Raw genomic sequence first — 12,135 nt, forward strand, 5'->3', positions numbered from 1 at the left:
GCTCGGCCAGAGTCTGTGGGACAGACTACACATAAATCTAAGTAGATTTTTTTGGTTTTACTTTCTGCTCCTGTAAAATGGAGATATTACCCAATAGAGTTCTTGTGAAGACTCACGGAAGTTGCACATATGCATTTAGCATAGTAACTGACTCATAAATTGAATTAAAATGTTACCTCCCTTGTCTTTCCATAAACATCCTTGCGTTAGCATCAGTAACATACTTGGATACAGGACAAGAGCAATCAAAATTTTACTTGAGAGTGATCCAGATTTTTAAAACTACATCAGGTCCAAAAGCATAGATTTTGTACACTAGGTATTATTTTATGAATATAAATGAATGGTGCTACAGGATTCAGGGAAGAAGTAAATACAAGGTTTGAACTGGGTTTTAAAGACTGGGCAAGATTTGAACAAATGTCAATAGATAAAGGAAGATACTAAGAAAAAGGAGAAAACACATCAGGAAACTTACTAAAAAGCAACGTTCATTTAAGAAAATGTTATTTGAGCAAGGCTATTTTAGAAAAAGCAAAAATAGCCTGACTATAGTTTATACTGAGAAGCATCTGGGAGATAAGGTTGAAAACCAGGCTGGATGTAGACAATAAAAATAATCCGATGTCATATATAAGGCACTTTGATGTATCATGGTAGTTTTCAAATTGTTTTGGCTTTGGGACTCCTTTGTAATCTTTAAAATTATTCAGGTCACAAAGAACTTTGTCTTTTTGAATATTTCTTTATTGAGATGGAGTCTCACTCTGTCACCCAGTCCTTTATTATTATTTATTGAGATGGAGTCTCACTCTGTCACCCAGTCCTCCCCACTTCATGATCTAAATGAAGTCCAATTATCTCCCAAAGGCCTCACCTCCAAATACCATTACTTGTGGACTAGGGCTTCGACATATAAATGATGTTTGGGGGTCGGGGAGATGGTATGTAGACATTCAGCCCATATGCGTGACCTTATTTGGAAAAAGGATCTTTGCAGATGTAATTAAGGAAAGGTTGTTAAGATGAGATCATCCTGACTATGGTGGGCCCCAAATCCAATGACTAGTGTCCTTAAAAAAGGGGAGTAGGGGAAAAGACAAGCAGGGGAAAAGGTCACAAAGATGGAAGCAGAGCTTGGAGTGATGTATCTACAAACCAAAGAATGCCAAAAATTCCCAGCAGCCACCAGAAACCAGGAAGCATACACCAGACACTGTCTCAAAGCCTCCAGAAGGAACCAACTCTGCTGACACCTTGATTTCAGACTTCTAAACTCCAGTACTGTGAGAGAATTAAGACTGTTGTTTTAAGCCACTGTACACCAAAGATAAAATTCTAAGCCCCCCAGCCATCTGAATGGACCCCTCCTCTTAGCAAAGGCATTCTAAAGTTAACCTGAAAAACTAGTTCAGGCCATAATGGGAAGTGAGAGCAGGACATGCCTCATTATACTCTCCCTCCTTTTGGAATTACTGATAGAATAGACTTTTTTAAGTCTGATAAGAAACATTTACAAACTATTCTTGCTGAATAGACAGGCCTCCTTTCTTTAGATAATAACTCTTTCAACCAATTGCCAATCAGAAAATCTTTACATTTACCTATGACCTGGAAGCCTCCACTTCAAATTGTCCTGCCTTTCCAGACCAAACCCAGGTACATCTTACATACTGATAGATGTCTCATGTTTCCTTAAAATGTATAAAACCAAGCTGTACCCCAATCACATTGAGCACATGTCATCAGGACCTCCTGAGGTTGTCACTGGTGCATCCTTAACCTTGGCAAAATAAACTTTCAAAATCAATTGAGACTTGTCTCAGATACTTTTGGTCTATACCACTGAGCTTATGGTATTTTGCTATGGGGGCCCTAGGAAATTAATTCACACTCTAATTACATTTTAAATCAATATCCACTCACTGTTTTAAAAGTTCTATTATCTATTTTCCATATTTTCCATCAAACTATGAATTTTTCCATTAATATCTGGTCATCCACTATTTTATTTTTTACATTTCTTTTTTTTTTTTTGAGATAGAATCTCACTCTGTTGCCCAGGCTGGAGTGCAGTGGTGCGATCTCTGCTCACTGCAAGCTCTGCCTCCCGGGTTCACGCCATTCTCCTGCCCCAGCCTCCTCAGTAGCTGGGACTACAGGTGCCCACCACCATGCCTGGCTAATTTTTTGTATTTTTAGTAGAGATGGGGTTTCACCTTATTAGCCAGGATGGTCTTGATCTCCTGACCTTGTGATCTGCCCGCCTCAGCCTCCCAAAGTGCTGGGATTACAGGCATGAGCCACCATGCCCAGCCTATTTTATTTTTTAAAAACACAATGAACTTCACCTAACTTACATATTGCTTTAAATAATAATCATCTAGTTGAAATGTAAATATTTTTTCTTACTTAGTCATAAGATTCTTGAAGACAGAAACTGTATCTTAAGTGTCTTTATTGTCATGCATTCATTCATTTCTTCCAATATGGTGCTATATACAGTGCATGATTCAATAATAATAACTTTGCATTTGATTAAATAATGAATGACCAAAAAGCTTTATTGTATGTTAAATCATTCTTATGGAATAGTTTGGAATACTAGTGCAATCATTTTAAGATCTATGTATGTCCCTCCTCTTAAAATTAAACTCTGGTCTTATTTATATCCTCATCCCCTACTGTTTTAAAAGAATAGCCTTACTGCCAATAGACTTGGAACCTAACAATATTCAAGATGCAGTAAGAATTACAGGAGTTAGAAGGGACACCAGAAAACAAAGTACAAGCAAAAACTCTTTGTAGTACAGAGATAAGATATGGTTATAAATAAAAGTTCATTATATTATGTTTGTATCAGCTATTCTAGTTACTTAAGATATAGTCATTTAAAAATTTTGCAATTACCTAAAAAAAGAATGGTATTAAACAAAAAATCTAGGTAAACAACATACCTGAGTTCGTAAAATTTCACTTTTTGACAACTGCATGTCACCAGTCAATTCTTTCACAACGATGCCTAGTGGCTCTAGACGTCTGCTGAAGTAATTTGTCATTTCAGCTGCCAAGGCTTTCATTGGAGCAACATATACAATCTATACCAAAGGAACACAAGCTTGATTAATGAGCAAAAACCACCATGTCATTTGTCTTACAGTAGCCAATACAAGTCACAATTTATTGTGAAATATGATTGTAACTACTTCCAGTGAAAAATCTTAATAGTGATATATGAAAAGTCTTATTTTTGTGAGATACGTGTGTACCTGTTTAAAGAATAGAATTTGTTTACACAGCTGCATCACTTTGAAAATTGGTTTGCTTTCAAAGCTAAATGTATTTTCATAGCTTCTTACATGGTAATAGAATTTTCATAACACAAATAAGAACTGCCTTAATAGTAATGAAGTAAGTCAAGCCGTATTACTTATCTGACTTCAAGTACAATATCTTTAAGAACTTTCAAATTTCATGTTATATATAACCGCAAATTTATTTTATTCCTTACAATTTAAAAAGCTGTTGTCTGGTTTATTTACTTACCTTAAATTCATTCTTTTTGATAACACCTTGTTGAAAATGTTGGCGAATTTCGTGCAAGACCGTAAGCATTGCAATGTTGGTTTTTCCAGCTCCTGTAGGGGCACAAATCAGCATGTTCTCATTGGTGTTGTAGGCAGTCTCAAACACTATTGACTGGATTCTATTGAGTCTCTTCATTCCTTTAAAAGCCAGCTGTCCAATCTAAAAAAAAAAGGCATCATCCATTATAAATAGTAACAATGTGAAGGACCCATACAAATCATTATGTGCAAACATTTATTTCCTTTGTTTATTAAAAAAAGACTAACTTGTAGTTTCACAATGTGTCTTTTATTTAAACGGAGGTGTATGCAGTTGAGAATAACTGAAAAATATTGTACAATTCGAATGTACTTGAAATGGTAACTCGATAAATTTGAAAAATATGACTCTATACCTAAATTTTAGAATACAATTCTTAAGTAAAAAAGATGATAAATTAGTAATGTGAGAAAACAAAATTAAAGACAGGTTTTTTTTAGTTCATGTTCATTTACAAATTTCATCATGATGTTCTAATTTATCTAGTCTAGATTAAAGATGACTAATGAAACAGCAAACAAGATACTTCTTGAAGATACAAATCAATAGCAAATTCTATTTCATGTGTTTTTAAAAAAAACTTTAAAAAAATGCAGCTGTAATAGTAGGAACAAAAGCCATAGACTACACTTACACAGAGTTTGCACTGCAACATGTGCAAGTGTAGAATCTTTGATACTATTTTGTTTAATCCTCAAAACAATTATTTGGTGTAGGTACTCTTATTATGTCCCTTTAATCAAAAAGAAACTAAGACCCAGAGCAGTTAAATAATTTTTTCCTAAAATTTTCCTATATAAAAGTCTTATATGAAAACTAAAGGTCTGAGAGTAAACAAAACACTGGTTGAGATTATTTGCAGAAACTTGGAATGGCTATATTAATATCAGAAACAATAAATTTTGAAGCCAAGAATATTACCAGCAAAACAGAAAGTCATTTCGTAATGACAGAGGTAAATTAATCAATATGATATAATAGTCCTAAACATTTGTATAACTAATAACAGATCTTCAAAATACATGAAGTAAAAACTGAAGACATGCAAAGGGAAATAGGCAAATCCATCATTATAGTCAAAGATTTCAATATCACTCTTCAAAATCTGTAGAACAAGGAGGCATGAAAATCAGCAAGGCTACCATAGACTTGAATGGCACTATAAACCAGCTTGACCTGATTGACACTTATTCATCTAACAATAGTAGAACACATGTTCTCTTCCACTGCTCTTGGAACATTTAAGTTATAATATATTCTTGGTCAAAAAACAAGTCTTAATAAATTGAAAAGGAAGACAGTCATGCAAAGCATATTCTCTGACTGCAATGGAATTAAATCAGGTACGCTTATTAGAAAGATACTTGGAAAATATCTAAGTATTTGAAACAAAATAGCATACCTCCTTAAAGAGCACACTTCCTACCACTGATGAAAGAAGAAATCAAAACAATTTGTAAGTATTCTTAACTGAAGGGAAATAAAAATTTATTATGTCAAAATTTGTAGAGACTGCTAAAATAATACTTAGGGGAAATTTTGTAGCACTAACCACTATATTTAAAAAGAAGATACCACATGATCTCACTCACATGTGGAATCTGAAAACGTTCATATCATCGAAGTAGAGAGTATAATAGTGGTTACCAGAAGCTACAGAGGACGGGGGGAAGAAAAGCATGGGAAAAGGTTGGTCAATGAGTTCAAAGTTACAGTTAGATAGGAAGATTAAGTTCTGGTGTCTTATTACACAGAGACTATAGCAAATAATAATGTATATTTCAAGATAGCTAGAAGAAAGGACTTTGAATGTTATAATCACAAAGAAATAATAAACATTTAAAGTGACAGATATGCTAATTACCCGGATTTGATCATTATGCACTATACACATGCATTAACACATCACATGGTACCTTTATTTATTATTTGTCAATTACAAATAAAACTTTTCAAAATAATCCATTAAAAAAGAAAAAAGAAGGTTTCAAAAGAATAACTTTATTTTCCAAAATAAAAAATTAGAAAAAGAAAAACAAAACCAAAGCAGAATAAAGGAAATAATTATAAAGATCAATGAAACAAAAAACAGAAAAGAATGATTCTTTGAAATTAATAAAATTGATTAACCTCTGGGCAGACTGATCAGGAAAAATAAGGGAAGATACTAATTATCAATACCAAGAATGAGAAAAGTGGCATCACTAGAGACAATACAGGTATTAAAAGAATAGTAAGAAAATGTAATGAACAACTACATGCCAGTAAATTTGACAACTCAGATGAAATGGGCAACTTTCTTAAACAACATAAATTGCCAAAGCTCACTCAAAAACAAATACACAACCCCATATCTATTAAAGAAATTAAGAATGAGGTTAAAATTATTTACACCCAAAAAAAACAAAAAAACCTTGAGGGCCAGAGAGATTCTCAAATGAATTCCACCTAAAGTATAAGATGGAAATAATATCAATTCTACATGGAGTTTTAAACTATTTCAAAAAAAAATATAAAAAAAGGAATACTCCCCAAATCATTCTATGAAGCTATCACTGCCCCAATATAAAAGCCAGATGAAATAAAATCACAGACTAATACCCCTCAAAGCATAAATATAAAATTATAAACAACATAATACATCACAGAAAAACTTCATGATCACCTTAATAAATGCACAAAAAGCTTTTTACAAAATCGAACATTCATTTATTATGATTTTTTGTCTTAATTTTAGCAAACCAGAAGTAGAGGAGAATCCCTCAACCCAACAGAGGGCATCTGCAAAAATGTTACAGCCGTTCCCATCATATTAACAGGGTAAGACTGAATGCTTTCCTCTAAAACCAGGAATAGGAAGGCTGTTACACTCACTCACCAATTAACATTGTATTGGAGGTTCTATCCACTTAACATTGTACTGGAGTGCAATCAGAAAAGGGGGGGAAAAAAAGAAATAAAGTCATTAATATAAAAAAGGAAGAAAACAATACCTGTATTTAGAGATGACCTGATTGTCTATGTAAAAAATCAGATGGAATTTACAAAAGAGCTCCTAAAGCTAATGTGTGGATTCAGGAAGGCTGGAGAATGCAAGACTAACAACTAAAAAATTACATTTCTATATACCAGCAATGAAATACCTGAAAGCAATTTTTTTAATCAATAAAAATAGCACTCTGTTATGAATTTCTTAAGGATAAATATGAAAAGAGATGGGAAAGGCCTGTATACTGAAAACTACACTATTTTGCTAAATGAAAGATACAATTCTTAAGACGTCTTCTTCTTTTTTTTTTCTCCCCAAACTCATCTACAGATTCAATGCAATTTCAATCAAAATCCCACCAGGCGTTCCTATGGAAATTGGCAAGCTGACTTTAAAATTCATATGGAAACACACATGACCTAGAAGGAACAAAACAAATTTGAAAAAGAATAACAATGTTAGGGAGCTAAAACTACCTGATATCAAAAATTATTAAAACACTAGAGAAATCAAAACAGCATAGTATTTACATAAACATAAACAAATAAATCAAGGAACTGAATAGAAAATCCAGATCCACACATATTTGGACAACTGATTTTTGACAAGAGCTGAAAGGCAATGTAGATGACAAAGGTCAGCATTTTCAATAAATGATGCTAGAACAAATGAGTATACACATGTTTAAAAAATGACTTGAATCCATACCTTGTGTCACATACAAAAATTAACTCAAAATGAATCACTGACTAAAAGTAAAGCCTGAGAGTATAAAACATGTAGAAGAAAAGATGAAAGAAATTCTTTGTGGATGTGAGTTATGCCAAGATTTCTTAAATAAAATAAAAATCTATAAACAAATCAGTAAATTTCACTTAAGCAAAATGGAAAACCTATTATCTTTAAGATACTGTTAAGAAAATAAAAAGAGAAGCCATAGAATGGGAGAAAAATCTTTGCAATACATATATCAGATAAAGTACTTATATATAGAATATATTAAAAACTCAACAAAACAATAAAGAAAATAAGCAATTTAATTTTAAGAGTAGGTAACGATGTGAAGAATCATTTCACCAAAGAAAATATATAGATGTCAAATAAGCACACATAAAAATGCTCAACATCATTAGTCATTAGGGAAATAAAAATTAAAATCACTATTATGCACCTATTAAAATGGCTAACATTTTAAAAATTGGCAAAATGTTTAATAATTTAAATATTTTAAATTGCAAGTATTGTTGAGCATGTAGAGAAAAAAAGAATTCACACATACTGATAGTAGATAAACTAAATGTACAATCACTTTAATAAAACAATCTAGCAAGCTTTTTTTGTTTTGTTTTGTTTTTGTTTTTTGTTTTTTGTTTTTTTTTTTTTTGAGACTGAGTCTCACTCTGTTGCCCAGGCTGAGTTGCAGAGGCACGATCTCGGCTGACTGCAAGCTCTGCCTCCTGGGTTCACGCCATTCTCCTGCCTCAGCCTCTCGAGTAGCTGGGACTACAGATGCCAGCCACCACGCATGGCTAATTTTTTTTGTATTTTTAGTAGAGATGGGGTTTCACCAGGCTAGCCAGGATGGTCTAGATCTCCTGACTTCATGATCCACCCGCCTCAGCCTCCCAAAGTGCTGGGATTATAGGCGTGAGCCACCGCATCCGGCCCAATCTAGTAAGTTTTTAAAAGTTAAACAAACATACAACTAAATTAAATGTACAATCACTTTAATAAAACAATCTAGCAAGTTTTTAAAAGTTAAACCTATACCTAACATACCCCTTTGAGGGTCTACCCAAGAGAAAAAGAAGTATATGTACATACAAAAAGATGTATATGAACGTTCATAGCAGTTTTACCTGTAATAGCTTAAAACCATTCAAATGTCCATCAATAGATAAATGGATAAACAAAATGTTATATATTCATACAATGGAATACTACACAGCATTGGCCGGGTGTAGTGGCTCATGCCTGTAATCCCAGCACTTTGGGAGGCCGAGGCGGGCGAATCACAAGGTCAGGAGATCGAGACCATCCTGGCTAACACAGTGAAACCCCACCTCTATTAAAAAAAATACAAAAAATTAGCTGGGTGTGGTGGCAGGTGCCTGTAGTCCCAGCTACTCAGGAGGCTGAGGCAGAAGAATGGCGTGAACCCGGGAGAAGGAGCTTGCAGCGAGCCGAGATTGTGCCACTGTACTCCAGCCTGGGCGACAGAGCGAGACAGCGAGACTCCGTCTCAAAATAAAATAAAACAAAACAAAACAAAACAAAACAAAAAGAGATCATAGTAGTATCTCTTAGGCCTAGGCAGGCCAATTAAACATCTGAGAGTACCACTGATACTTTCTTCATCAATTTCTCCTGATCACTTAGCCTCGGAAGGACAGTACAGCACATTTTTCAGGATACTGGGCTTATAGTCAGAGACTCAAGTTAAAATACTCGCTTTGCCACTATTTGCAATATAACTTTTAAGAAACTTAAGATCTCTAAATTATATTTTCTCATCTGCAAGGTAATATTGCAAGTACGACCTGCAGGTAACTTAAGATCTCTAAATTCAATTTCCTCATCTGCAAGGTAATATTGCAAGGTAAAGGTGTTATCTTTATAACACAAGGAAGTTACAAAAATTAATTTAAAAACAGCTAACAATTATGGAGGGCTCACTATGGGCTAAGCACAGGAGTCCTTGACATAAAATATCCTAATTATTTCTATAGCCATACCAGAATATTTTATAGATGAGGAAACTGAAACTTGAAAAAGTTTGTTTCAGTTCACACAGCTATAAATGGTAAAGCTAGTATTTGAGGTCATATAGTATAACTTCAAAACCAGTCTTTAATTAGATAATATATAAAAATCATATACTATAAACCATACACAGAGATGGTACTTGTTAAATACGTTGAAATAAATTAATGGTAGCTATTATCATTACTGTCATATGTCATTTCATTTTTATATAAGATTTACTAAAATATTGCTGTGAATGAATGCAGCAATTTCCAGTTTTTATAGACTTATGACAAGAAACAGAGTATACTATCCATAAACTACAAATCTGATCATGTCACATTCCAGCTTACAAAATGTTCCAAGACTTCTCATTGACTCTTCATTACCATTCAAGTTTAAGCTCAAAAGCAATCTCTGGTTCTCTCCAATTCCCTAAACAATTGTTATCTTTATTTCTTTACGCTTCACCATATTTTAGAAGATTTAAGGAACTACCATAGCTTCTCTCGACAACTAGACACTCAGACAATCCTCTTTATATATTATTATTATGACCCGTAACCACAAATATTGAAATGAGTCCTTTATATGTATTTCTGACCCATTGGATTGAAACTAAGGGTTCTGTTTTTTATTACTCTTTGTATTACCCCAGTACCTAATCAATTGCCAGGAACATAATAGGCTGCTAAATAAATTTTTATTGAATGATTTTACGCTGGCTACTAGCAAAAAGAACTATAATTAAATGAGGGGAAAAGTTTAAAGATATACACTGCATACATAATATCCTCCAAAGAAATACTAAATTGAATCTAACCAAAATACGTAGCAGTTTAGCAAAAGCCCTATAATCAACTTTCAGTAAAAAACTTATTTCTGTGTTTTTGAAGGTTATAATTCAAGAAATAAATAAAGTATCAGAAGAATATACTAACAAACAAAACCTATTACATACATAGAGGTTTATAACATTCTAATCAATTCAACAATCGTTTACTGATTGTTATTATACTAAGGAGTTCTGTCAATAAAAATATTTGTTTTCATAACAAAAGTTAGACAACGTTTAAAATGATCCTTAAAATTGACTAATTTCTGGGTTTTGTTGATGATTTTTGAGACAGCATCTGGCTCTGTTGCCCAGGCTGAAGCGCAGTGGAGCAATCATAGCTCACCGCAACCTCAAACTTCTGTAGACAAGTGATCCTCCTGCCTCAACCTTCTGAGTACCTGGGACTACAAGTGCATGTTACCACACTCAAGTAACTTCTTTTTTTTTTTTTTGCAGCTGGAGTGCAATGGCGCTATCTCAGCTTACTGCAACCTCCGCCTCCTGGGTTCAAGCAATTCTCCTGCCTCAGCCTTCTCAGTAGCTGGGACTACAGGCGCCTAACACCACGCCTGGCTAATTCTTTGTATTTTTAGTAGAGACAGGGTTTCACCATGTTAGCCAGGGTGGTCTCGATCTCCTGACCTCGTGATCTGCCCAGCACAGCCTCCCAAAGTGCTGGGATTTACAGGCATAAGCCACTGTGCCCGGCCCTAACTTTTTTATTTTTAGTAGAGACAAGGTCTTGCTGGTCTTGCTCAGACTGATCTTTGACCTCCTGGGCTCAAGTTATCCTCCCACCTCAGCCTCCCAAAGCACTGGGATTACAGTTGTGAGCTACCACACCTGGCCCTAGCTTGTTGTTTAAAGGAAGAAAAAGGCATATTTAAAATCAGATTAAATCACTAAGGTTTCTATAATAAAGATATGAACTATATGCTGAGATATGTAAGGGAGAGGCAGTCACTAAGCATGCCATATCAGGTACAAGAAACAGGATATTAGAAAAACACTTAGGGCTAGTGAAAAGCAGTAGCAAAGATGATGAAGATGGAAAAGTAGGCCAAGAGCAGACTACAAAAAGCCACATATGCCACACTGAAGGAGCTGACCTTTTCTTCACTCATTTACCAAGTTACTAAATGAGCACCAAATTATTGAATGAAATAGCCGGGGACTTTTTCAGCCACTAGGGATGTAACTGTGAACAAAAGTGACACAGTTACTATTTAAGGTCTCTTTTAAGCAAGGAAGCTACATATTATATTTCCTATTTGGAATATAATAAAAAATATTTAAAACCATAGAAATAATAAATTTCTCTTCTGAGAACAAGAAGGCTTATATTTAAATTATGAAAGAAAAATTCAATATGAAGAAAAGACATTATAAAGACTCCTCTGGAAACATCTCTAAAAGGTTATTTTAGAGACTACGTGAAGAAATTATCAGAGGGAACTGAGACCTAGAGAGGTTAAATAACTTACTCAAGTCCACACTGCTAATAAATTTGGTCGAGACAGGACATAAACTCAGTTTGTCCTAGCTCAAATACAAATTACCACCCAATTTACTGTTTAAAATAATATGATGATTTATCTTGCTGGTTAAGTATTCTCTACATTTATTTCAAAATAAACATTTCAAAAAAGTCCTTATAATATTCTTATAATGTTCTTATAAGAATAATATAAGAACATGCTGAATAGAAACAGCAAATTAAAAAGGAAAAACCCTCCAAAGCTACAAACATATTTAAAACAGCCCATGTTTTGTACCATTCCCTATAAAGTTTCTTTTTATTTTTCATTTCAAATTAAGGAAAATGAATGAAATAATTTTCACCAATAAACTTGTTGGTAAAAATAAAAGGAATGTGCACAGACAGCAATTGTGATGGCAGTTAAAAAAAAAAAAAATCACTAGAGGGCTCAGTATA

The 12,135-nt window shown here is 33.8% G+C and overlaps 1 protein-coding gene across 1 annotated transcript in view; it reads right to left on the reverse strand.

Moving 5' to 3' along the window:
- ASCC3 (activating signal cointegrator 1 complex subunit 3) overlaps positions 1-12,135 on the reverse strand; it is a 392,325-nt gene that overhangs the window by 262,657 nt on the left and 117,533 nt on the right. The window contains exons 9-10 of the mRNA XM_025383070.1: positions 3,547-3,747; positions 2,958-3,098 (exon numbers count right to left, since the gene is read on the reverse strand). Coding sequence (XP_025238855.1) covers positions 2,958-3,098; positions 3,547-3,747 — 342 coding nt within the window. The remainder of the gene's footprint in view (positions 1-2,957; positions 3,099-3,546; positions 3,748-12,135) is intronic.

Source organism: Theropithecus gelada, chromosome 4 (assembly GCF_003255815.1).
Source record: "Theropithecus gelada isolate Dixy chromosome 4, Tgel_1.0, whole genome shotgun sequence".
In the NCBI taxonomy this organism is placed as follows: Eukaryota; Metazoa; Chordata; class Mammalia; order Primates; family Cercopithecidae; genus Theropithecus; species Theropithecus gelada.